Source organism: Anomaloglossus baeobatrachus, chromosome 7 (assembly GCF_048569485.1).
Source record: "Anomaloglossus baeobatrachus isolate aAnoBae1 chromosome 7, aAnoBae1.hap1, whole genome shotgun sequence".
NCBI lineage: Eukaryota > Metazoa > Chordata > Amphibia > Anura > Aromobatidae > Anomaloglossus > Anomaloglossus baeobatrachus.
This window is the reverse complement of record NC_134359.1, coordinates 170796593-170822774: the sequence shown is the minus strand read 5'-3', so window position 1 is coordinate 170822774 and position 26182 is coordinate 170796593. Positions and strand designations below refer to the sequence as shown.

At 49.7% G+C, this 26182-nt stretch overlaps 1 protein-coding gene across 2 annotated transcripts in view; it reads right to left on the bottom strand.

Annotated features, from left to right (window-relative positions):
* HSPD1 (heat shock protein family D (Hsp60) member 1) overlaps window positions 1-26182 on the bottom strand; it is a 282968-nt gene that overhangs the window by 106231 nt on the left and 150555 nt on the right. For both annotated transcript variants that reach the window (XM_075317799.1, XM_075317798.1), the window contains exons 6-7: window positions 803-896; window positions 196-364 (exon numbers count right to left, since the gene is read on the bottom strand). In XM_075317799.1, the coding sequence (XP_075173914.1) occupies window positions 196-364; window positions 803-896 (263 nt within the window). The remainder of the gene's footprint in view (window positions 1-195; window positions 365-802; window positions 897-26182) is intronic.

Sequence of the window (26182 nt, the reverse complement as noted above, 5' to 3'; positions counted from 1 at the left end):
CATCAGCATCGTGCACCTGGGCTGCGGCCATCTTTACTAGGAGGGTTTGCCACATTCTGTATGTGCCTGCATCATCTGAATTGGCTCCTATGGTCTGATTTTTTTATATAGTTCTATGTGGGGTTTTTTCCCTCATACATTAACCAATATTACTAAAAGAGGAGATTTAACATTTAAGCTTATAATAATCTTTACCTGTTAAGAACTAGAGTACTCAGCGCTTCACCATCTACATCTTCAGCGATTATCACCAAGGGTTTGCGATGTGCATTAGCAATCTCAAGAGCAGGTACTATTGACTGCACACTGGAGATCTTTTTTTCACTAAGTAAGAGATAAGCATCTTGGAATTCAGATTTTTGACCTGAAAATATAAGCAATTACTCCTATTAAAATTACCAGTTTTGCCTTAAGTTTAAAGTATCACTTCTAGTGATGAGCGAGCACTAACCTGCTTGGTACTCGTAACGAACATTTTGATGTTCGTACAAGCTCGACTCATTAATAGGAGTAATATGTAAGTCTATGAGGGACTAGCATTTTTATGGAAGATTTTCTAGGAAAATACTAGAGTCCCTCATAGACTTGCATTATACTTGGTTAACAAGTCAAGCCCGTCCGAGCGTCAAAATGTTCATTATGAGTACAGAGCATGGTAGAGCTCCCTCATTGCTTCCCTCATGAAATCATGCGGAATAGAAAAATACACAAGCGCACGTGCTACTAGATACTGAGAAAAAGTCATTTGATGATTGTTAATGGCAATCAGAATCTAAATATTGAGGAAACAAAACGGACTCACCTTTACTTGTGTTTATGAAATACGGAGAAATGTAGCCCCTGTCAAACTTCATACCTTCAATTATTTCCAATTCATCATGAAGAGTTTTGCCATCCTATAATACATTTATTGGTGTTTACAAAATTATATATAAAAATATTTATATGCTAGCCGTACTACCCAGCTTCACCCAGGTTAACTGTTGTTAACAAAATAGAAAGTATTAACAAAAATTTATTCTGCACACAAAAAACACAAATAGATAGAAATGTAATTATTAACCCTTTAGTGACGGAGCCAATTTTCACCTTAATGACCAGACCAAATTTTGCAATTCTGACCAGTGTCACTTCATGAGGTTATAACTCTGGAACGCTTCAACGGATCCTGGTGATTTTGAGATTGTTTTTTCGGCACATATTGGACTTCCATGTTAGTACCAAATTTAGGACAATATTTTTTGCGTTTATTTATGAAAAAAATTGAATATTGGCAAAAATTTTGAAAATTTAGCATATTTCAACTTTTGAATTTTTATACCGTTAAACCAGAGATTTCTGTGACGCAAAATAGTTAATAAATAACATTTCCCACTTGTCTACTTTACATCAGCACAATTTTGGAAACAAAATTTTTTTTTGTTAGGAAGTTAGAGGGGTTCAAAGTTTATCAGCGATTTCTCATTTTTACATCAAAATTTACAAAACCATTTTTTTAGGGACCACATCACATTTGAAGTGACTTCAATAGGCATAGATGACAGAAAATACCCAAAAGTGACACCATTCTAAAAACTGCACCCCCCAAAGTACTCAAAACCACATTCAAGAAGTTTATTAACCCTTCAGGTGCTTCACATGAACAAAAGCAATGTGGAATGAAAAAAAGCAAAAAATTAAATTTTACCTAAAAATGTTGCTCTAACCCAAATTTATTCACTTTTAGAAGAAATAACACAACAAAATGGACCCCAAAACTTGTTCCCACTTTCCTATGAGTGCACCGATACTCCACATGTGGTCAGAAACCTCTGTTTGGACAAATGGGAGGGCTCGGAACAGAAGGAGCAATATTTGAATTTTGGAAAGCAAATTTGGCTGAAATAGATTGCGGGCACCATGTTGCATTTACAGGTCCGCTAAGGTACCTAAACAGAAGAAATCCCTCACAAGTGACCATTTTGGAAACTAGACCCCTCAAGGCTTCTATCTAGGGGTATAGTGAGCATTTTAGATCCACAGGTACTTCACAGATTTTGTTAACGTTACGTTGTCATATTGAAAATTTTTAATAATTTTCTCAAAAATGTTGCTTTAGCATCAATTTTCTCACTTTTTCAAGAGGTAATTCCAAAAATTTGACCTCACGGTTTGTTAACCACTTTTTTATGAGCGCGGTGATACCTCACATGTGGTCTGAAACCTTTGTTTGGACAAATGGGAGGGCTTGGAACAAAAGGAGCAATATTTGAATTTTGGAAAGGAAATTTGGCTGAAAAAGATTGCGGGCACCATGTCACATTTGGAGGACCCCTAAGGTACCTAAACAGCAGAAACCCCGCACAAGTGACCCCATTTTGGAAACTAGGCCCCTCAAGGAATTTATCTAGATGTTTGGCGAGTACCCTGAACCCCCAGGTGCTTCACAGAATTTTATAACGTTGAGCCATGAAAAAAAAAAATTTTACCACAAAATTGTTATTTCAACCAGGTAGCTTTTTTTTTTTTACAAGAGTAAAAGGAAAAAATTCAGCATAACATTTATTGTGCAATTTCTCCTGAGTTTAACGATACCTTATATGTGGTGGAAATCAACTGTTTGGGCGCATGGCAGGGCTCGGAAGGGAAGGAGTGCCATTTGACTGCAAAATTGGCTGGAATCAATAGCGGACGCCAGGTTGCATTTGGAGAGCCCCTGAGGTGCCTAAACAGTGGTGGTCCCCCACAAGTGACTCCATTCTGGAAACAAGACACCTCAAGGCTTTTATCTAGGTGTATAGTGAGCAGTTTGAATCCACGAATACTTCACAGAATTTGATAAGCTTAGGTTGCCATATTGAAAATTTTCATTTTTTTTCACAAAAATGTTGCTTCAGCATCAAAATTTCTCACTTTTTCAAGAGACAACAACAAACCGTGGACCCAACAGGTTGTTATCCAATGTCTTATGAGCACAGGGATACCCCACATGTGGCCAAAAACCTCTCTGTTTGGATAAATGGGAGGGCTTGGAATGGAAGGAGCACCATTTGAATTCTGGAAAAGTTTAAATAAATTGCGGGCACCATGTCACATTTGCAGGGCCCCTTGGGTACCTATACATTAGAAACCCCCCACAAGTGACTCCATTTTGGAAACTGGATTTTATTCAGGAGTATAGTAAGCATTTTGAATCCACAGGTACTTCACAAAAATGTTGCTGTAGCAACAAATGTCTCACTTTTAGGCTATGTGGCCATGATCCAGCGACACGGTGTCTAGTACACAGTGTCAGCCTCCTGCAGAGATGTGAGCGTTGTCCACGGGAGAACGCAGCTGCCCATGCCCACGATTTGTGTTCAGGCCGCTGTGGAGCTCTATGCTACCTGCAGAGAACACTCATCTCCGCAGCATAAATTGACATGCTGAGGCTCGGGAAGCTGCACCACAGGTCAGTGTATGCTGCGGAGAAAAGAAGCACATTGGGCATGGGATTTCTAAAAATCCTTCCACTGTGCTTCTACTGCACAACGCAGCGCTATGGACACAGGGACACACTATGGACACACTCTGCGCCCAAAACGCTGCAAATCCCGATTATGGGCGCACAGCCTAAAATGCTACAATGGATGAATGGATAGATGTCAAACATATATAACGTCCCACCCCCTGCATATTCTAAGCTGGCGCCCTTTAGTGCCTTTCATGTGGCACTAAAGGGTGCCTAGCCTTGTATTTAGCCCCCCAAAAAATTAACAATGAAAATAAACGACGTGGGGTCCCCCCTATTTTTGATAGCCAGCTAGGGTAAAGCAGACAGCTGTAGCCTGCAAACCACAGCTGACAGCTTCACCTTGTCTGGTGATCAATTTGGAGGGCTCCCCAGGCGTTTTTTAAAAAAAAAAAAAAAAAAAAAAAAAAAGTGGGGTCCCCCCCAAATTAGATCACCAGCCAAGGTGAAGCGGACAGCTGGGGTCTGGTATTCTCAGGGTGGGAAGAGCCATGGTTATTGGACTCTTCCCAGCCTAAAAATAGCAGGCCGCAGCCGCCCCAGAAGTGGCGCATCCATTAGATGCGCCAATCCTGGCGCTTCGCCCCAGCTCATCCCGCGCCCTGGTGCGGTGGCAGACTGGGTAATATATGGGTTGATACCAGCTGTAATGTCACCTGGCATCAAGCCCTGGGGTTAGTGATGTCACGGCATCTAAACAGAAACCCGACATCACTAACCCAGTCAGTAATAGAAAAAAATAGACAAAAAAAAAAATTTGAAAAAACACTCCACAAAACTCCTCTTTCCCCAATTTATTGAAAATAAAGAAATTCCGGTCGCTGTAATCCATTTTGGAGGTCCCACGCCGACTCTGGATCTTCTAGAATATGGGGGGCACGTTCAGGGAACGTATCCCCCATTTTCTGGAAGAGCAAGCTCTCCATGAACAGTGTGGGTGCAGTAATCTGAGAATACTGCACTCACACTGCCCTGGTCCAACTTAGGGCAGAGTGACCTACAGTAACCTCATTCCAGAATATAAGGGGCACGCTCACAGAACGTACCCCCCATTTTCTGGAACAGCAGTCTCTCCATGTGAGGAGTGTGGCTGCAGATTACTGCACTCACTCTCCCCCGGTCCACAGTGGAGCAGCCTGTGCAGCAGCGACGTCAGCGTCCCTGCTTGCAGGGATCCAGCTGACAGCCGCTGTCTGCGCATGCGCCGCCAGGATTCAAGAAGGAGGCGGCGTGACGGATCACCAGACAGGTAACGTAAGATCGGGGGCTGGGGGGGGTGACGGGGGGGTGACCTAGCGGGAACTGGGGACACCTTTCTGTCTCATGTGACATGTCACATGCGGCAGAAAGAGCAGAATGAATGCGGCCACGCGCCGCCATGTTCCACGCTCCGGAGGGGGGAGGGTGGGTGGCTCTGGAGAACCGGAGGGGGCTCCGGTGACCAGAGGGCTCCGGTGGACCGGAGGAGGGGTCAGGGGGAGGACATTTCCCTCCGATCTGAAATGTTTGATCATTTCAGATCGGAGGGAAATGAATGCAGAGCCGGCGCCGGCGGCAGTTTTCTGTGCGCTTCGGCGCCATTTTGAGTGCTCCGGAGAGGGGGTAGGGGTGGTGGGGGGACTCTCCGGTACCGGGGGCTTTGGGGGCACTAGGGGTTTAGATTTCTTTCTCATCTGACATGTTTGATCATGTCAGATGAAAAAGAAATCCGTTTTACCGGCCATTTCTTTTTTTTTCATGTGTTCGTCGGTATACAGTGTATACCGCCGATCACATGAGCGGGGTCCAAAAAAAAAAAAAAACACCCCGATTCATAATCTGGGGGGTCTCAGCTACCCCCGGTAGCTGAAACCCCCGAGATTTTCGGTCGCGGGGGGGCGCTACAGGGTTTTTTCGGGCTGCCGCTTTAAAGCGGCGGAACAGAATAAGTACCCTGTTTTGCCGCCGCTTTAAGTCGTACGGCCGTCGTTATGAGGTTAAAAGGCAAAAACTAAGCTTATAGAAGCATTTCACAACATATATGTCAACACCACAGATATTCCACACAAATTTAACTAAATTAGCCAAGTAATGTGCTCCGTCTGTTTCTCTCCCCCCGTCTGTCTCTATCCCAGTCTCCCCACCGACATCTTATTACCTCACATATAAGCTACTTATACTATGAATGTCTTTTGTTCCTATAGCAACCAATCACAGCTCCTACTAATAACCTGTAGTATTTACTTTAATGGAGGCATGTTTTTGGAGTGTAACTAAAGCGCGGGGTTACATTTTCCTGTCAAAACATATTCTACGACGTTCCCTGGGTCACATGAGGTGTCTGTGCAAAATTTCTTGATAGTAAATGCGACGGTGCGGATACACTTTTCGTTTCACTTTTACCCCATTATGTAGATAGGGGCAAAATTGATTGGTAAATTGGAAAGCGCGAGGGTTAAGATTTCACCTCACAACATAGCCTATGACGCTCTCTGGGTCCAGACGTGCGAGTGTGCAAAATTTTGTGGCTCTAGCTGCGACGGTGCAGATGCCAATCCCAGACATACATACATACACACACACACACACACACACACACACACACACACACACACACACACACACACACACACACACACACACACCTTTATATATTAGCTATATTTTAAATTACTTAAAAGATGTTAGCCAAAGCATGTCTCCATAAGGAAAAATAAGCAAAGAAATTACAGGTACGTAGTTGCCAACCATCTGCCTGGTCTCTGCTGGCTTAATAGTGGTCATGGACCACTCCTGCAAAATGATTCAGCAGCTTCACCATCACGTCAGTAGAGCAGCTTTTCTTTCGCTCTGCTGAAGGGGCTTCACAGATTAGGTCATACTTGTGAGGTAAATCCGGAGATATGAAGAGGAATTATGATTTCCAGTCATAATCGCTCTCATCACTCCCTGGCAGTGCCCCTCCCTTCTTGTTCTCAATGTCCAACACCTGGGAAGGTGTCACATCCTAGCAACACATCCCATGGCCATCTCCTGTGATATGGAGATTAGCTGATCTGGGAACAATGGACACAGGATGACTCCCTGCCGTGACCCTGTGGTAGGGGCTGCTATCTAATTAGCAAGGCTATGGAAGTATCCAGACAGAACGACTCCAGTAAAATATGGTTCATATCTCGCAAGCCATATTTCCGATAAATATGGCAACCATAAAAATGGTGTTTTCGCATGCGGACGATGCCGGCACACCTTTTTTTATGGAAGTAGGACATTGGGAAATACACCAAACGTGATATCAGCCAATGGGGAACTAGTAGACAAGTCGTGAGTCCCCTCGTTCTGTAGCTAAATTCATAACTGTCACAATGAGACCGTTGACGTCCGTCTACGACGCTCCCAGGCAAAGTTATGGCCAATATCCCCTTTCTGGATAATTCTGACTCAAAGCGGGGGGAGTGGCAGTGCTTCCCTGTGAGGTCACTAAGGTAGGAGGGGACCTGGATTTGCCCAGGTTGATAACCCTACTTCGGCCATTTTCCAGTGTTCTTTTGCTCGGGGGTCTGGTCAGGGAAGACCTGTGAGGGAGATCCTGGAAACCTGGTCTACAGCGCCCCCCTGTGGCCAGACGCACAAGGTAACTGCTGGAACTGTGTATGCCTGTTTGTAAACCATGCTTTGATTGTAACTATACTCTGACATAACTGTATATTCTGTAGATTCCCTATTGTATATATTGTAGTTCTAGTGTGCTTTAGGCTGATTAAATTATATAATTAATCTTGGGCTGTTCTGTTATCTCGATCTTGAATCCCACGTCCGTGTGTTCGGCTAATAGTTACCGTGAAGCGGTTGGTGGCAGCGAGTTTGTGCCAAGGATTATTGTGGGGAGGCCAGTGAGATTCGGGAAGATTTTATATATTCCGCCCGCGGAGGTCGGGGGAATTTATACCCTACTCTCACCGGGGACCCTTCAATAATCGGCATAAGTAGTATAGCGGCCTCCTTGCTTGTCGGGCAATTCCATAATTGGCCTGACTATAAGAGGGGCGCTAGAGAGCGCGTCACGTGCTCTGTCTGTCGGTCGGGAGGTATAAAGGAGGGGTGACTCCTGCTTGTTACCCACCGATTGTGACGTACTGGTAGCCAGCGCGGGGGATTTCTGAGTGACCCCCCCCCCGGTGGTTCGTGACATATTGGTGGCAAGCGGTGGGATCGAGATAATAGTGTGTGTGAGTGTGAGACCCATACTCCCAGACACTAAAGACTGCCTGCAGCAGCTGTGGCAGCTGGGGTCTTCAGACCAGCTCAACACTAGAGTGTCAGAGTGCAGATACTGTGCGGTGTGTGGGTGCATCAGGTGGCAGTTCTGTGTCAGTGACCAAAGTCTGCAAGAATGGCTGATGGCACCAGGAGCAAAGCCAAAGGAATGGCCGATGCTCAGGCCAGAGACGATGAGGAGGTTGTCCACGAGCCCTCCAAGAGCCCGACGCCAGAGAACAGCTCTGCAGAGGACATTGCACTACCTGGCAATTATGGACAAGATGAGGAGCAGCTCACCCAAGGGTCCTCAACGAGCCAGATGCCAGCCCTCCGCTCTGCAATGGACAGTGAATCAGCGGGCCGCAGATCACCACGTGCCATTCCACCGAGCCTGGGAGGCTCGGATAGCCTTCTTCAAATGGCTATGGCCCTACTCCAGGCTGGAGACCGGGAGGGCTACAAGGAACTCATGGCAGAGCGCAGGGCAGTACGTGAAGCTGCGGAGCGCAGGGCAGAGCGCAGGGCAGCGTGTGAGGCTGAGGCTGCGGAGCGGCAGGCAGCGCGTAAAGAGCGAGAGCGCCAGGCAGAGCGTGAGGCTGCGGAGCGACAGCAACAGGCAGAGCGTGACTACCAGCTGCAGCTAGCTCAGCTCCGGCCCTCATCAGCCACATGTGACCTTCAAGACACCAAACTTCCAAAGGTCCGTGTTGAGGACTTCCCAGTGCTGGAGAAGGATGGAGACTTGGACTCTTTCTTGACTGCTTTTGAACGGACTTGCCTGCAGCACCATCTGGACAAGGACCAGTGGGCCAAATACCTGACCCCCCGTTTAAGGGGTAAGGCCCTGGAAATCCTTGGGGACTTGCCTACTGAGGCAGATCAGGGCTACGACACCATCAAGCGGGCCCTGATCCAACAGTACAACCTCACTCCGGAGTCCTACCGCAAGAAGTTCCGGACCCTGCAGAAGGGACCAAAGGACTCCTGGGCTGACCACCGGCGGGCACTTGCCCGAGCTGCCGACCACTGGACCCAAGGCCTGCAGCTTACCACCGGACCAGAGATCCTAGACTTGGTCATCACAGAGCAACTCTTGTGGAACTGCCCTGAGGATCTCCGCCAGTTCATCCGAGACCAGAAGCCAAAGGGGTCCACGGCTACAGCTGCCCTGGCCGATGACTACACCAACAATCGGGCTCCTGAGGCCAGGAGAGCAGCCACCAGCAGCACCTGGAGAGGGGGTAAGATGAATTCTGCGACTGCCCCCCCTGCCTCTAGACTGCAGGGGGTGTCCCCCTCAACTCCCCTCTCCAGGCCCGTGGCAGAACCAAGACGGTGCCACCAGTGCAACCTACCTGGACACTTCAAGGCCATGTACCCTCAGCGTCCCAAGGCCCCGGCTCCGTCCCCGTCCCAAGGGCTGCCCAAGGTGTATTGTGTGGGTGGGGGTGGTGGTAGGTCCCTGGACAGCTTCCAACCTGTCACCGTCGGCCGGTCTGTGACCATAGGACTGCGAGACAGCGCCTCGGAGGTGACTCTGGTGCGGCCTGAGATGGTGTCCCCCCAAGACTTGGTACCTGGAAAAACCCTCGCTGTCTCCGGGATTGGAGGCATTGACCCGGCGCTGCCTGTTGCTGGCATTTATGTGGACTGGGGCGCAGGGCGAGGGGTGAGAGAGGTGGGGGTAACTGATCGGATCCCTGCAAACGTGCTACTTGGGACAGATTTGGGGCAGATAACCTCCCAGTTTGGGCCCCCCCCAAGGGCTGAACCTTCAGCCAGTACTGACATGCCTCCGGACAGTGTTAATGTGTTCTCTATGAATGATGTAAGGGAGGAGGGAGTGAACTCTGATATTTCTGCTTGCACAGACACCATAGACACACACACAGCGGCAGCTGTGACAGGGGAGGGGGTCAGAGAAAGGTGTGACAATGCCTCTACAAGTGATCAGCCAGTGAGCTGGGATCTGTTGCCCTCTGCAGGGATAAGCAGAGAGCAGGGTGCTGCAGGGGGAGAACCAGTGTGTGGGGTGGGGGCTACCACAGCAAATGTGGGGACCCCAGAGATTTCACAGCGTGGTTCTGTTGCTGCAGGGGGGGAACAGGCAGGTGAGATTGGGGCCGGTCCCGGAGCGGAAGTGCTCCCAGGTAAGATCTCGGTGCAGGGTTCCCCCACAACCGGGGTGTCAGGAAGCCAGGTAGGTCTGCCTGAACCGGCGACTTGGTCAGGAACGGAGGAGGAGCAGGCACGACCCACGGTCGCAGCGGCTGTGGCCGCTGTCACCCGCAGTGGGAGTGCTGGAAGCCAAGGGGCCTCCCGGAGGTCCGATAGCTCTTCCCCTCCTGACCAAGTGGCAGCAGAGTCAGGTGGAGGCCAGGACACAGGTCCCGGGGTACTGACCGAAGATGTGACAGTCTCGTCGATTCTGGCCACATCTAGTCAGGGGTTTCAGGCAGCGTTAGAAGCTGACGACAGCCTGAAAGCTCTTAAGGAGCAGGCGGCACAGCCTCCCTCGGACTCGGACCCGGAGCGAGTGGTCTGGGACCAAGGACGGCTGTACCGGGTCACGGTCCAGCAGGGTTCACCGGAGGCGTGGCCCAGGGACCGACAGTTGGTGGTACCCTATCCGTTCCGGACGGAGTTGTTGCGGATCGCACATGAGATTCCGATGGCCGGACACCTAGGGATCGCTAAGACCAAGGCCAGGTTAAACCAGCATTTCTACTGGCCAAAAATGGGGGCCGATGTGGCTGCCTACTGCCGTTCGTGTGAAACCTGTCAGAGTGGGGAAGGCGGGGCCACACCCCAAAGCCCCACTGGTATCTCTGCCCATCATCGATGAGCCTTTCAGGAGGGTGGCTGTGGATCTGGTCGGCCCGCTGGCCATCCCCAGTAGCTCCGGGAAACGCTTCATACTGACGGTAGTGGACTATGCCACCCGGTACCCAGAAGCAGTGGCCTTGTCGTCCATTCGGGCTGACAAGGTGGCCACCGCATTGCTGGAGATTTTCTCCCGAGTGGGTTTCCCCCAGGAAATGCTCACTGACCGGGGGACCCAATTCATGTCCCAGCTGATGGAGGCCCTCTGTAAGCAAGTCCAGGTGCGACATCTGGTGGCCAGCCCGTACCATCGACTAATGGCCTGTGCGAGCGGTTCAATGGCACCTTAAAGCAGATGCTTAAGATGTTGGTCGACTCCCACGGGCGTGACTGGGAGCGGTATCTCCCACACCTGTTATTTGCTTACCGGGAGGTTCCACAGGCCTCAACGGGATTCTCACCGTTTGAGCTCCTGTACGGGCGACGTGTGCGGGGCCCCCTGGCTCTGGTGAAAGAGGCTTGGGAAGGGGATTTGGCCACCCCTAGAGTGTCGGTTATCGAGTATGTCATGCGCTTCCGGGACAAAATGCAGGCCTTGACGCAACTGGTACACGACAATATGGCTCAAGCCCAGGCCGATCAGAAGCGTTGGTACGACCAGAATGCTTGTGAGAGGACCTACCAAGTGGGTCAAAAGGTGTGGGTACTGGTCCCCGTACCACAGGACAAGCTTCAGGCAGCCTGGGAAGGCCCATACCTCGTGTACCAGCAGCTCAACCCTGTAACGTACCTGGTCACCCTGGACCCTGCCCGTGGAAGGCGGAAGCCCTTCCATGTGAAGATGATGAAGGCACATCATGAGAGGGAGGCGTGTGCGCTCCCCGTGTGCAACCTGCCCGAGGAGGGAGAGGCGGAAACCCTCTTGGATATGCTAGCCCAGGTTAGGGCAGGCGGATCCATTGAGGATGTGGAGGTTGGCCACCAGCTTTTGGAGGACCAACGGTCCCAGCTGTGGGCCACCCTACACCCCTTCCGGGGGTTGTTTACCAACCAGCCCGGAAGGACTGACTTAGCTGTCCATCACGTGGACACTGGGGATCATCCCCCGATCCGGCGTTCAGCATATCGGGTCTCCCTGGAGGTGCAGCAACACATGCGCCAGGAGATTGACGAGATGCTGAAGCTGGGGGTGATCCAGGCATCCAACAGCGCTTGGGCCTCGCCTGTAGTCCTCGTCCCTAAGAAGGACCGAACCACTCGGTTCTGCGTGGACTACAGGGGGCTCAATGCTGTCACGGTCGCCGATGCGTACCCAATGCCACGCATCGATGACCTGCTCGATCAGTTGGCCGGGGCTCAGTACCTGACCATCATGGATCTGAGCCGGGGATATTGGCAGATCCCCCTGACTCGCAAGGCCAGGGAACGCTCTGCCTTTATTACCCCATTTGGACTGTACGAGTCCACGGTGATGCTATTCGGGATGAGGAATGCCCCTGCCACTTTCCAGCGGATGGTCAACACCCTGCTCAAGGGACTTGAAGGGTACGCGGCCGCGTACCTGGATGACATTGCCGTCTTCAGTCCCACCTGGGAAGATCACCTAGAGCATCTAGCACAGGTGTTCAGGCGGATCCACCAGGCAGGTTTGACCATCAAGCCGGGAAAGTGTCAGCTGGCCATGAGCGAGGTCCAGTACCTCGGTCACCGGGTAGGCGGGAGATCACTGAAGCCCGAGCCTGAGAAAGTGGAGGCCATCGCATCCTGGCCCACCCCCAGGACCAAGAAGCAGGTGATGTCCTTCTTGGGGACCGCTGGGTACTATAGGAGGTTTGTTCCATGCTATAGTAGCCTGGCAAAGCCCTTGACGGACCTCACCAAGAAGAAGCTGCCCTCTGCAGTCGATTGGACAATGGACTGCGAGACAGCCTTCCGGGCCCTAAAGGACGCCCTGTCCAGCCCGCCCGTGCTACAGGCAGCCGACTTCACGCGGCCGTTTGTAGTACAGACCGACGCCAGTGACTTCGGCCTCGGTGCGGTGCTCAGCCAGGTGGACTCTGCGAGCCAAGAGCACCCAGTCTTGTACCTGAGCAGGAAGCTGTTACCAAGGGAAGTGGCCTATTCCACGATGGAAAAGGAATGCCTGGCCATATAGTGTGGGCCCTGCAGCGTCTGCAACCATATCTATACGGGCGCCACTTCATCGTGGAGACGGACCACAATCCCCTCAGCTGGTTGCACACCGTCTCTGGGACGAATGGACGGTTGTTGCGATGGAGCCTTGCGCTCCAGCAATACAACTTCACCATTCGCCACAAAAGGGGCCGGGCCACGGTAACGCAGACGGGCTGTCCCGACAAGGAGAGGTCGCGGACGGGCGCACGGGGGAACACCGGAGTGTGCTGCCCCCTAGCGCCCTCAAAAGGGGAGAGGTGTGAGGTAAATCCGGAGATATGAAGAGGAATTATGATTTCCAGTCATAATCGCTCTCATCACTCCCTGGCAGTGCCCCTCCCTTCTTGTTCTCAATGTCCAACACCTGGGAAGGTGTCACATCCTAGGAACACATCCCATGGCCATCTCCTGTGATATGGAGATTAGCTGATCTGGGAACAATGGACACAGGATGACTCCCTGCCGTGACCCTGTGGTAGGGGCTGCTATCTAATTAGCAAGGCTATGGAAGTATCCAGACAGAACGACTCCAGTAAAATATAGTTCATATCTCGCAAGCCATATTTCCGATAAATATGGCAACCATAAAAATGGTGTTTTCGCATGCGGACGATGCCGGCACACCTTTTTTATGGAAGTAGGACATTGGGAAATACACCAAACGTGATATCAGCCAATGGGGAACTAGTAGACAAGTCGTGAGTCCCCTCGTTCTGTAGCTAAATTCATAACTGTCACAATGAGAGCGTTGACGTCCGTCTACGACGCTCCCAGGCAAAGTTATGGCCAATATCCCCTTTCTGGATAATTCTGACTCAAAGCGGGGGGAGTGGCAGTGCTTCCCTGTGAGGTCACTAAGGTAGGAGGGGACCTGGATTTGCCCAGGTTGATAACCCTACTTCGGCCATTTTCCAGTGTTCTTTTGCTCGGGGGTCTGGTCAGGGAAGACCTGTGAGGGAAATCCTGGAAACCTGGTCTACAGCGCCCCCCTGTGGCCAGACGCACAAGGTAACTGCTGGAACTGTGTATGCCTGTTTGTAAACCATGCTTTGATTGTAACTATACTCTGACATAACTGTATATTCTGTAGATTCCCTATTGTATATATTGTAGTTCTAGTGTGCTTTAGGCTGATTAAATTATATAATTAATCTTGGGCTGTTCTGTTATCTCGATCTTGAATCCCACGTCCGTGTGTTCGGCTAATAGTTACCGTGAAGCGGTTGGTGGCAGCGAGTTTGTGCCAAGGATTATTGTGGGGAGGCCAGTGAGATTCGGGAAGATTTTATATATTCCGCCCGCGGAGGTCGGGGGAATTTATACCCTACTCTCACCGGGGACCCTTCAATAATCGGCATAAGTAGTATAGCGGCCTCCTTGCTTATTGTCGGGCAATTCCATAATTGGCCTGACTATAAGAGGGGCGCTAGAGAGCGCGTCACGTGCTCTGTCGGTCGGGAGGTATAAAGGAGGGGTGACTCCTGCTTGTTACCCACCGATTGTGACATACTGGTAGCCAGCGCGGGGGATTTCTGAGTGACCCCCCCCCGGTGGTTCGTGACAATACTGATTAACAGCTCGCTCCTCGCTGCCTAACTGCGGCAAGTCAGCTTGCAATCAACATGACAAATATAAAAAAAAACTGACAAGCACTTGCAAACAGAATCAGACAAGTGTGAACTAAATAAAAATATACAGATGCACTCTTAAATTATATAATTTGTAAATGCTCTTGTAACTAGGTCCATTTTGCAACGCCATGCCATAAACTGTGGACAGCGCTTGATCGGAGCCAAAATATAGAAAAGAATCCAGTTCACACTAAAAATTCTTGTCCATAGAAAAGGAAATTTGCAAGCCAAATCAATCAGTCTTTATTGTGGCACATTCAAAAACTAACGGTTCAGCAAGGAAAAGTAGATTTTGGGTACTCACCGTAAAATCTCTTTCTTGGAGCCTTCATTGGGGGACACAGGAAACCATGGGTGTATGCTGCTGGGACTAGGAGGTGACACTATGCAAATAAAAAGTTAACTCCTCCCACGTAGTATACACCCACTGACTGGAGCTGAGGAGATCAGTTTGTGTAAAAGCAGTACGAGGAGAAACTTGAATACCAGAAAATTCCGGATCTAATGAAGTCTTAGAAAAAGGGCGGGTGCTGTGTCCCCCAATGAAGGCTCCAAGAAAGAGATTTTACGGTGAGTACCCAAAATCTACTTTTCTTTATCGCTTCATTGGGGGACACAGGAAACCATGGGACGTCCTAAAGCAGTCCCCAAGGGTGGGAAGAGAAAAAAACCCGAAAACAGGGTTAGCAGAGACAAAATTCCTTGACCAGAACCTGGTCCTAGACCCCGTAAGGAAAACGCTACCCGGCCAGAGGCCGAAGTATAGGAGAAGCGTTAGAGTACTAGAGAGTACTAAGAACTAGTGTAAAATACGTGAGCTAGGGATAGGACGATTAAGGAGAGACTGCATCCTCTGAGGTCTGTACCTAAGAAGGGTAAGGGTGTAAGGCGACCGATAGCAATAGGTCGGGCTCGACAGACCCTGGTACTACGTTTGAGACTGTAAGAGAGCGAAAAACTAGGGCACCTGGTGGAGGTAGGAGCCAGAAGGTGGAGGCCAAAGGAGCCTTGGCCCCTTATAGCCGCAGAATGACTAAAAAGGGAAACCGACTACCTAAAAGGTTGCAAGGGAGTCGGGATACTCGAGAAGCGTGTAGGGGAATTCCGCCATAGCGGCACTTGACCCGTTGGTTTCACAGCACCCGAGGAAGTGATGTGACCCTAGTGGAATAAACAGCCTGCGGGCGGGAAAATAATACGGGAGATAATTTTCCTGTGTATGGAAGGGGCTCCAAGAACCTGTGAGGTCCGGATAAAAATGACAAGGTTAAGGAGTCAAAGGAATTCCCAGGACCGACTTCCGCTGTGACGTGGCCGACAGGAGAAGGGAATCCGAGCATCTACAGTAACGTGACTGGGAGAGACCCGAACTCTGTAGTCGGGTACCGGGTTATCATTGCAATGAATCATGGGTAGGAGAACCCCCATTGGGGACGGCTCCTGAGGAAGACAAAGAGGCACAAGACCTGGGATGTATGACCTGGAGTGGGAGAAGGAAGGCCTCTTTTGAGGGGGACCTCAAGAAAGGCTCGGACTAAGTCGTTGGCTTAAACGCTAGCCGGCCAGGGGAGGGACGCCTATTCCTGGAAGTTGGAGTCTAAATGGTCTGGTAGGAGCTCTGCTTGAAAAGTGCAGGGGTGCACAAGCGGCTACGACCAAGCGGTGGAAAGCGGACGTGGAATCTGGTATGGCGGAGACTACAGAGAGATCTAGCATATCTCCACGAGCCATCTAGAAGGCTACGAGGGAAGTGAGGCAGACCCGGGACCAGAGGAAAAGAAGACCCCTCTTGGCCTGAAACTGAATCAGGTCATGTCTAGGTGTTGGTGAAGACGGCTCGCTGTAGTGCCGAGTGTTTGGGTGGAGACACCCAGTGGTCTGAGTAATCAGGGCTCCCTGGAGGATTCTGTTACGGAAAAAAGACAGAAGACAAACATTGGAACCTACAACCTGTCCAGAAGAGTGAGCCCAATGACTGGGCCATCAGGATACTAGAAGTCCCTTGGGAAGACTGGTCCTCCGTGGAATCGATGATTGGACGCTCCTGTGTCTGGTTGTCAACTTAATCTGTTGACTGAGAAGGGACTGCGGAATCTGATCTCTATCTGAAAGAGAGAGAACGTAAGTAACGACCTATGGATTTGGATATGTACAGTACCTGGCCGGAACCCTAGTGGAGAGCGCAGCCAAGGCTGGTCTAAGCCAGAAAATAGGCGGATACCAAAAAATACTATGAACCATCCGAGGAGGGTGGCAGGAAGTAAAAACGGACAACATAGTGGTTAGCCGACAGAGTTGTACCCTGCTTACATCTTTTGGAAACCAAAATGACTGCTGTTTCAAGAAACGATGGAGCCAATGTATGGTCAAGGGAGAAGAAATCTTACCTTGTGGCTACCTTATATGCCTGTGCGAGGTAGGAGAAAGTCTCGAGTCGCTGGAAGTGACCAGAAGAGAGCTGCTGCTGAGCCGCGTCATGGGGTCTGTGCTTACTGCCGGGAGTGAAGCACACGACCCTCCGGGTAAATGGTCGCGTGTAGCCTTACCTCAAGGTTACTCCATACGTATGGATGCAGATCACTGGGAAGTGAGTAAATAGCTGGTGCAGGAAGGAAGGACAATGAACTGGTCCAGAGGACCCTGGCTTACCTCCCGGTCACCTGACTGGATGGTTTGAAGTAGGAGAGAGTCCTGGGTCACTGGGGAGCAACCTATTGACAGTTGCAACCGTGGCGCATCATGGGGTCCCTGCAGACCTAGTCCTCGCTTTAGTCGGAGATGAGGGAGAAAGCTGACCCACTAGGTGACTCAGTCTGTTCGACTCCCTGGGTCGAGAGTAGAGAAAACACATACCTGTTACGGTAACCAGCCTCTGGTGTGGAGAAACGCTAGCCCCTTGGGTAGCGGGCAGGATCATCGATCAGGAGTACTGGCACTGAATGTGACAGCTGTTCCCGTGCCGCCTCATGGGACAGAGATGGATGGAGTTCTCGCCTCGGTCAGAGATGAGCGGAAAAGCTGAATAAAGCACTTAAGCCAGTTGCTGTATCTGGCCTCTGGTTCGGAGAAGTGCTGGTCCAAACGCTAATGGACAGGCTCATCAAAACAATGTCACGCTGTAGTATACAGGTGCATATAGAAATGCTGACACACAAGATAGAGGTCACATGCAAGAAAACTGTAGCACACCGCATGGTGGGTAGGTGCGTAGAGATACACTGGAGAGTGAATGCTGACGCGGCTCATCAAATCCTTGTCACGCTGTAGTATACAGGTGCATATAGCCAACAAGTACACGAGATAGGGGCTCATTCAAGAAACAATAGCACACCGGATGGTGGGTAGGTACATAGAGACACTCTGGATAGAGGGTACTGGCACCCTGGAAGGTGTACCGACATATAGAGACCTTGGCACACAAGCAAGTGAACAGACTTGTGGAACTGTCAATCTGGGTGCTGCATGAAATGGTCTATATACACAAAATTCCTTTTTTCTGCAGAAACAGACAGGTGCGATTAGAGACCTGACCCCCCAAACCGTGGGTGGGTTCTCACAACACTGGTACGGTGGTGTAAACAGGTGCGTAAAGAAACACTGGCGCACTAGATAGAGAGCCGGCTCGAGAGGACACTGGTACACCAGAGTAAACAAATGCGCGTAATAACACCGGCCAACTGAATAGCGGGCAGGGTCCCGAAGGCATCTGTGGATTCGGGCAGACAGGCATGGCACAGAGACTGTCACCTGGTTATTGGGGTACACAGACACTGGCACACTGGATAGTGGACAGGGACAGGAAAACGCTGGTGCGGAGATGTAGGCCAGTGCATAGAGACGCTGACACACTGGATAGTGGACAAGCGGGAGAAAGACGCTGGCACACAGAAGACACTGGCACACAGGTGAAGGCCATGGGCACACAGGTGTAGACCATTGTAAGCGAAACACTGGCACACTGGGTAGCGGACAGACACATGGTACTATTGGCACACTGTATAGTAGACTGGTAAATGGAGACACTGGCACACTAGCTAGTGAACAGGCTGAGGTTGAAAACAGTGGACGGGTCAATGACCCTGTGATAGGCGGGTATATGACCGCAGATAGGACATCAACATTAACCCACGAATAGGGACCCTACGTGAGGAACGCTGACACACTAGGTAGTGGGACAGGAAAATAGGCAGGAGCACAAGAAAAACACAGACGGTGGAAGTGGATAGGGCCCCAGTACGCTGGAATACCCCTGGAAATGGAGAGCGTGTAGGAGAGTGACATCTTGCACCTGTAGAGGAAGGGGGGGCTGTTAATATTCCCGGACTGAAGTCGCTCTATAACCATGCGCTGTATGTTAGAGTGGGGACAGCTCACTGCAAGTGACCTGCACCAGGAATCCGGTGTAGGTGCTCCTGGAGTAATGACAGGAGAGCCGGTTTTGCGGTCTGTTGAGGGTTTTTTTTTTTTTTTTTTTACAATCTTGCCGGGACCGGGAGTCTGAGGCGAGTGGTGCTGGGCAGCCTGGAGCGCTGACTGAGGGGGCCTTGGGACGCACTGGCTGTCTGCGGGGGGCGCTGAGGCTGCGGCGGTGGGGTTACTTACCGAGCCGGGAGGCTGGAAGTGCGGGCCGGAGCAGCGTTCCCCGGGAGATTCGGCGCCGGAAGTGACGTCAGGCGCCAGGAGAGAGGGGGGCGGTGGCGATTGCACAGGGGAGCCTGAAGAATTTGAAAAGCCCGCGCGCGCAGAATTCCCGGCTGGGGGCGTGGTCAGGCGAGCGCGCGAATGCAGAGGGCCGCAATGAAGCCGGGGACAAAATTTTTATGGTAGGCCGCCGGAGGAGACGCCGGGCCGCAGGGGACGCCGGGCCGCAAGGAGCCGGGGCCTAGGTTTTAAGGGTAGGCCGCGGGGGGAGACGCTGGGCCGCAATAGAGCCGGGGCCTAAATTTTAAGAGTAGGCCACCGGAGGGGACGCCGGGCCGCAGAGGAACCAGGGGTTAAATTTCTAAGGGCAGACCGCCGGAGGGGGCGCCGGGCCGCAGTGGAGCCGGGGGCTAAGTTTCTAAGGGCAGGCCGCCGGAGGGGCCGCCGGGCCGCAATGGAGCCGGGGGCTAAATTTCTAAGGCCAGGCCGCCGGAGGGAACGCCGGGCCGCAAAGGACAGACAGACACGGAAGACAACGGAAGTGGCGGACGGACCCCACTTCTGTGCGACCGGTCTCTATGTGGGAGAGCAGGGTGAGCGATTACACCCTGTCGCCCGACGAGCTGTGTCTGAAAAACAAAGGGAAAAACATTAATAAAACACAACAATACAAACCTGAAGGGCTGAGAGTAGCCCCTGCGTGTCCAACCTCCTCGGACACTAAGCAAAAACTGATCTCCTCAGCTCCAGTCAGTGGGTGTATACTACGTGGGAGGAGTTAACTTTTTATTTGCATAGTGTCACCTCCTAGTCCCAGCAGCATACACCCATGGTTTCCTGTGTCCCCCAATGAAGCGATAAAGAAATGCTTTTATCAAGGTTTTATCTGTATACAAAAGGAATACACTAATAAACAACAAGATTGCCTCTCTCATTTCAGCAACAACTCATTATTAACAAAATAATTAACATGCCACCATAATAGAATACCATACTGGAGTTGAAACACTCATAGAAAACAAGAAAAGTAAGCACAATATTATGAGTACCTAAGAATGTGTGTCACAAAGCTCAAGTGAATGATCAATTGGACAATTCATGAGAGCTCAACAGCCAGCAACAAGGCATACCTTTACCTTATACGCCTCCCCCAGGCTGAAAACCTACAATTTTAAGGTCAGGCAGGATGTAGCTCTAATTAAAAACGCCCTAGGCTGATGGGCAGTGCGCTCAGAGTTGGATCCTGACTGCCCTTAAAATTGTAGGTTTTCGTCATTGGGGAGGCGTATAAGGTTAGGGTCCCAACAAAGGGGTACGCTTCCTCACTGACCATCGGACTCTCATGAACGGGACAATTTATGTGGTAACTTTAACAATTTCTATAGCAGCAATGCAAATCCAATTTCATATATTTAAGGTTCTATATTAAAAGCATTTCAGACTGTAGCTGCATTTTTTGGTTACAATCAGCATGACGTCAGCAGTAATGCTCAGCTTACAGAGCAGACCGGAAGAGGAAAAACTACTCTGCTGACAAGTCAAACGAAGCAGCAGAATCGCCGGCTGAAGTGGTCTGTGACTACTCTGAGCCGGCAGTGATTGGCTCCAGGCAGAATAGGCAGGTAAATAGCAACTACCTGCAAATTTTTAATCTCATAGGGAAAAATAAGCAAAGCCCTAGATATCTTCTTTGAATTAATCCCCTGTGGTTACGTAAAGTACTATGGAGTCATTTAACATATGCATGGAGGGGGTGGGGAGGTCATAAGCTAAGCCCACTCCATACAGGTCATGTGACAGCTGACACCTACCTGCAACACCAGTGATAAGAAAAAGGAGAGAGATAGGGACGCGCTGTGTGGCGTTGAATGCATGTTGAATGTCATGATATCCTTGTTTACCCTAAGTGATTGTCTTCAACAATTTAGGCAAATATTTTATCTGTGCTGTATTTTTCGATATTGCGCCCCCTATGGCATAGTTTATTGGTGGGATACTTATTGTGCTCCCATGTGCCATTTGTTATGTATATGGGGAGATGCCTGTTATGGGAATGTTATGTACCAACATGCCGCTGAATCTGTTTCCCCCCATCTAATTGCTGTGGACGCACGCGCGGTGGCATTTAATGTGTATGCCCCCTCTGACGTCTGTAGGGTGTTGGAGCATTCACTTTTCTTTAAGAGGTAATTGATACACGCCCATGGTGGTGCGGGTCACATGGGTGGCACGTGACAGATCATGGCACTGAGGTAAACGCCCCCTGTGACGTGCGTGTTTTGCTTCTACTTTTGTATGTATAGTTTCCATGGCGTTAACAGTGACGTGTGCGCAGTAGCTCGTATCATGTGACCTAACATGACGCCCAGACTTGGGACAACCTCTTTACCCATTATGCCTTCGGTAACGCATGCGCTGTGGTGACTATTTTCATGGTGCCTGCACATTGGAAATTAGGATAGAGTGTTCATTATTTGTGACACCTGGGTTCAATCACTTGGACTGGTGGGGTATAAATAGGGTGTTCCTGATGCTCATTCCCATAGTGCTTCCTTCCTGTGTGATGCTTGATTGATGTTATTACAGCATTGTCTGTCACCAGGGGTTATCGGCTCTCCCGACTGGTGTACACTGGGACTCTGCATCTGGACACTGTTTTTATTTATGTCTATCTTGGGGTAGGTACTTGATATATAATCCAAACTCTATATGCTTATTGTTCACACTATTGTAATGCATATATGTATTAGATGTTAGCTGGTCTCTTAGGATCACTTGCTATTTTCATACTTCAAAGTATGTAGAAAAACATCCAGCACCATAACAGGAATCCAGCTAGGAAAATGAATAGAAATTTTTTTATTTTATTTAGATCATAATGTTAAAAATACATACAAAATTAAAAAACATGACCAAAACCTGACACGTTTCGGACCCTAGAACAGTGATTGCAAACCTATGGCACGCGTGCCAGACAGGGCACGCAGAGCCGTTTGTGCTGGCACGCGCGCTGTCGCCACACTGCGCCAGTTTGATCTGCTGGTGTGGTCGCGCCAGCAGCTCAAACTGGTGTTTAGCCCCTTCACCCCCGGCCACTAAAACACCCTAATGACCGGGCCATTTTTTGCAATTCTGACCAGTGTCATTTTGACAGGTTATAACTCTGGAACGCTTCAATGGATCCTGGCGATTCTGACACTGTTTTTTCGTGACATATTGTACTTCATGTCAGTTGTAAATTTAGGCCGATACTTTTTGCATTTATTTGTGAAAATTTAGGAAATTGTGCGAAAATTTGGAAAATTTCGCAATTTTCAAACTTTGAAAATGTATGCCCATAAATCTGAGAGATATGTCACACAAAATAGTTACTAAATAACATTTCCCACTTGTCAACTTTACATCAGCGCAATTTTCGAAAGAAATTTTTTTTTCGTTAGGAAGTTAGAAGGGGTCAAAGTTTATCAGCAATTTCTAATTTTTCCAACAAAATTTACAAAATATTTTTTTTAGGGACCACATCACATTTGAAGTGACTGAGAGGCCGAGGTGACAGAAAATACCCAAAAGTGACCCCATTCTAAAAACTGCACCCCTCACACTGCTCAAAACCACATCCAAGAAGTTTATTAACCCTTTGGGTGCTTCACAGGAACCAAAGCAATGTGGAAGGAAAAAATGAAAATTTTACTTTTTAACACAAAAATGTTACTTTAGCCATAAAATTTCCATTTTTACAAGGGAGAAAAGAGAAAGTGCACCCTACAATTTATTGTGCATTTTCTCCTGAGTACGCTGATACCTCATATGTGGTGGAAATCAAATGTTTGGACACACGGCAGTGCTCGGAAGGCAAGGAGCGCCATTTGAATTTTTGAACGCAAAATTAGCTCCACTAATTAGCGGACGCCATGTCGGGTTTGAAGACCCCCTGAGGTGCCTAAACAATGGAGCTCCCCCACAAGTGACCCCATTTTGGAAACTAGAGCCCTCAAATATTTTTTCTAGATGTTTGATGAGCACTTTGAACACCTGGGGGCTTCACAAAAGTTTATAACGTTGAGCCGTGAAAAGAAAAAAAAAAAATTTTACCACAAAAAACTGTTGCTTCAACTAGGTAGCTTTTTTTTCACAAGGGTATCAGGAAAAAATGCACCATAAAACGTATTGTCCATTTTCTCCTGAGTACGCAGATACCTCACATGTGGTGGAAAGTAATTGTTGGGCGCATGGCGGGGCTCGGAAGAGAAGGGCACCATTTGACAGCAAAATTGATTGGAATCATTAGCGGACACCATGTCACGTTTTTAGACCCCCCCCCCCCATGGTGCCTAAACAGTGGAGCTCCCCCACAAATTACCCCATTTTGGAACTAGACCCCTCAAGGAATTTATCTAGATGTTTAGTGAGCCCCTTGTACCCCCAGGGGCTCCACTGAAAGTTGATAACGTTGAACCGTGAAAATTATTTATTTTTTTTAAATTTTTGCAGCAACTAGGTAGCTTTTTTTTTTCTTTTTACAACGGTATCAGGAAAAAATGCACCATAAAACGTATTGTGCAATTTTTCCCGAGGACGCAGATACCTCATATGTGGTGGAAATCAATTGTTTGGGCGCATGGCGGGGCTCAGAAGACAAGGAACGCCATTTGACTTTTCAAACGCACAGATGCAGTGCACTGATCGGCCGCTGCAGGAGGCACGGTCGGATGAGATACAAAAAGCGCTGGGGATACGGGAAAAAAAAAAGTCACGCCAAAAATTGAGCAGGGATGTTGATCCGCGCTCAGCGGGACGCACGGACAGATGCGATACTTTTTTTTCCGTATCCCCGACGCTTTTTGTATTGCATTAGTCCGTGCGTCCCGCCGAGCGCTGATCAGGGATGCACATAACGGATCGGCATCCCTGCTCAATTTTTGGCGTGACTTTTTTTTCCGTATCCCCGATGCTTTTTGTCACGCCAAAAATTGAGCAGGGATGCCGATCCGTTATGTGCATCCCTGATCAGCGCTCGGCGGGACGCACGGACTGATGCGATACAAAAAGCGTTGGGAATACGGGAAAAAAAGTCCCACCGAAAACAGACCACGGATGCAGATACGTTATCTGCATCCCTGATCAGCGCTCGGCGGGACGCACGGACGCATGAGGTGTACAAATGGACAGGGGATGGAAAGAAGGGAATTTTGTTTACTTACTGTAAATTCCTTTTCTTCTAGCTCCAATTGGGAGACCCAGACAATTGGGTGTATAGCTTCTGCCTCCGGAGGCCACACAAAGTATTACACTTTAAAAAGTGTAACCCCTCCCCTCTGCCTATACACCCCCCCGTGCATCACGGGCTCCTCAGTTTTGGTGCAAAAGCAGGAAGGAGGAAACTTATAAATTGGTCTAAGGTAATTCAATCCGAAGGATGTTCGGAGAACTGAAACCATGAACCAAGAACAATTCAACATGAACAACATGTGTACACAAAGAACAACAGCCCGAAGGGAACAGGGGCGGGTGCTGGGTCTCCCAATTGGAGCTAGAAGAAAAGGAATTTACGGTAAGTAAACAAAATTCCCTTCTTCTTTGTCGCTCCATTGGGAGACCCAGACAATTGGGACGTCCAAAAGCAGTCCCTGGGTGGGTAAAAGAATACCTCGGTAAAAGAGCCGTAAAACGGCCCCTTCCTACAGGTGGGCAACCGCCGCCTGAAGGACTCGCCTACCTAGACTGGCATCTGCCGAAGCGTAGGTATGCACCTGATAGTGTTTCGTGAAAGTGTGCAGACTCGACCAGGTAGCCGCCTGACACACCTGCTGAGCCGTAGCCTGGTGCCGCAATGCCCAGGACGCACCCACGGCTCTGGTAGAATGGGCTTTCAGCCCTGAAGGGACCGGAAGCCCAGAAGAACGGTAGGCTTCAAGAATCGGTTCCTTGATCCACCGAGCCAAGGTTGACTTGGAAGCCTGTGACCCTTTACGCTGGCCAGCGACAAGGACAAAGAGCGCATCCGAGCGGCGCAGGGGCGCCGTGCGGGAAATGTAGAGCCGGAGTGCTTTCACTAGATCTAACAAGTGCAAATCCTTTTCACATTGGTGAACTGGATGAGGGCAAAAGGAAGGTAAGGAGATATCCTGATTGAGATGAAAAGGGGATACCACCTTAGGAAGAAATTCCGGAACCGGACGCAGAACCACCTTGTCCTGGTGAAACACCAGGAAGGGGGCTTTGCATGACAGTGCAGCTAGCTCAGACACTCTCCGAAGTGATGTGACTGCCACTAGGAAGACCACCTTCTGCGAAAGGCGTGAAAGAGAAATATCTCTCATTGGCTCGAAAGGTGGTCTCTGAAGAGTCGTTAGCACCCTGTTCAGATCCCAGGGTTCTAGCGGACGCTTGTAAGGAGGGACTATGTGGCAAACCCCCTGCAGGAACGTGCGTACCTGCGGAAGCCTGGTTAGACGCTTTTGAAAAAACACAGAGAGCGCCGAGACTTGTCCCTTAAGAGAGCCGAGAGACAAACCCTTTTCCATTCCGGATTGAAGGAAGGACAGAAAAGTGGGTAAGGCAAATGGCCAGGGAGTAAAACCCTGATCAGAGCACCAGGATAAGAAGTCCTGTGGTAGATCTTGGCGGACGTTGGTTTCCTGGCCTGTCTCATAGTGGCAATGACCTCTTGAGATAACCCTGAAGACGCAAGGACAAAGAGCGCATCCGAGCGGCGCAGGGGCGCCGTACGAGAAATGTAGAGTCTGAGTGCTCTCACCAGACCTAACAAGTGCAAATCCTTTTCACGTTGGTGAACCGGATGAGACAAAAAGAAGGTAAGAAGATATCCTGATTGAGATGAACAGAGGATACCACCTTCGGGAGAAATTCCAGAACCGAACGCAGAACCAGCTTGTCCTGGTGAAACACCAGGAAGGGGGACTTTACATGACAGCGCTGCTATGTCAGACACTCTGCGGAGTGACGTGACTGCCCCTAGGAAGACCAGCCTCTGCGAAAGGCGTGAAAGAGAATATCCCTCATTGGCTCGAAGGGTGGTTTCTGAAGAGCCGGTATCACCCTGTTCCGATCCCAGGGTTCTAGCCGACGCTTGTAAGGAGGGACTACCTCTTGAGATAACCCTGAGGACGCTAGGATCCAGGACTCAATGGCCACACAGTCAGGTTGAGGGCCACAGAATTCA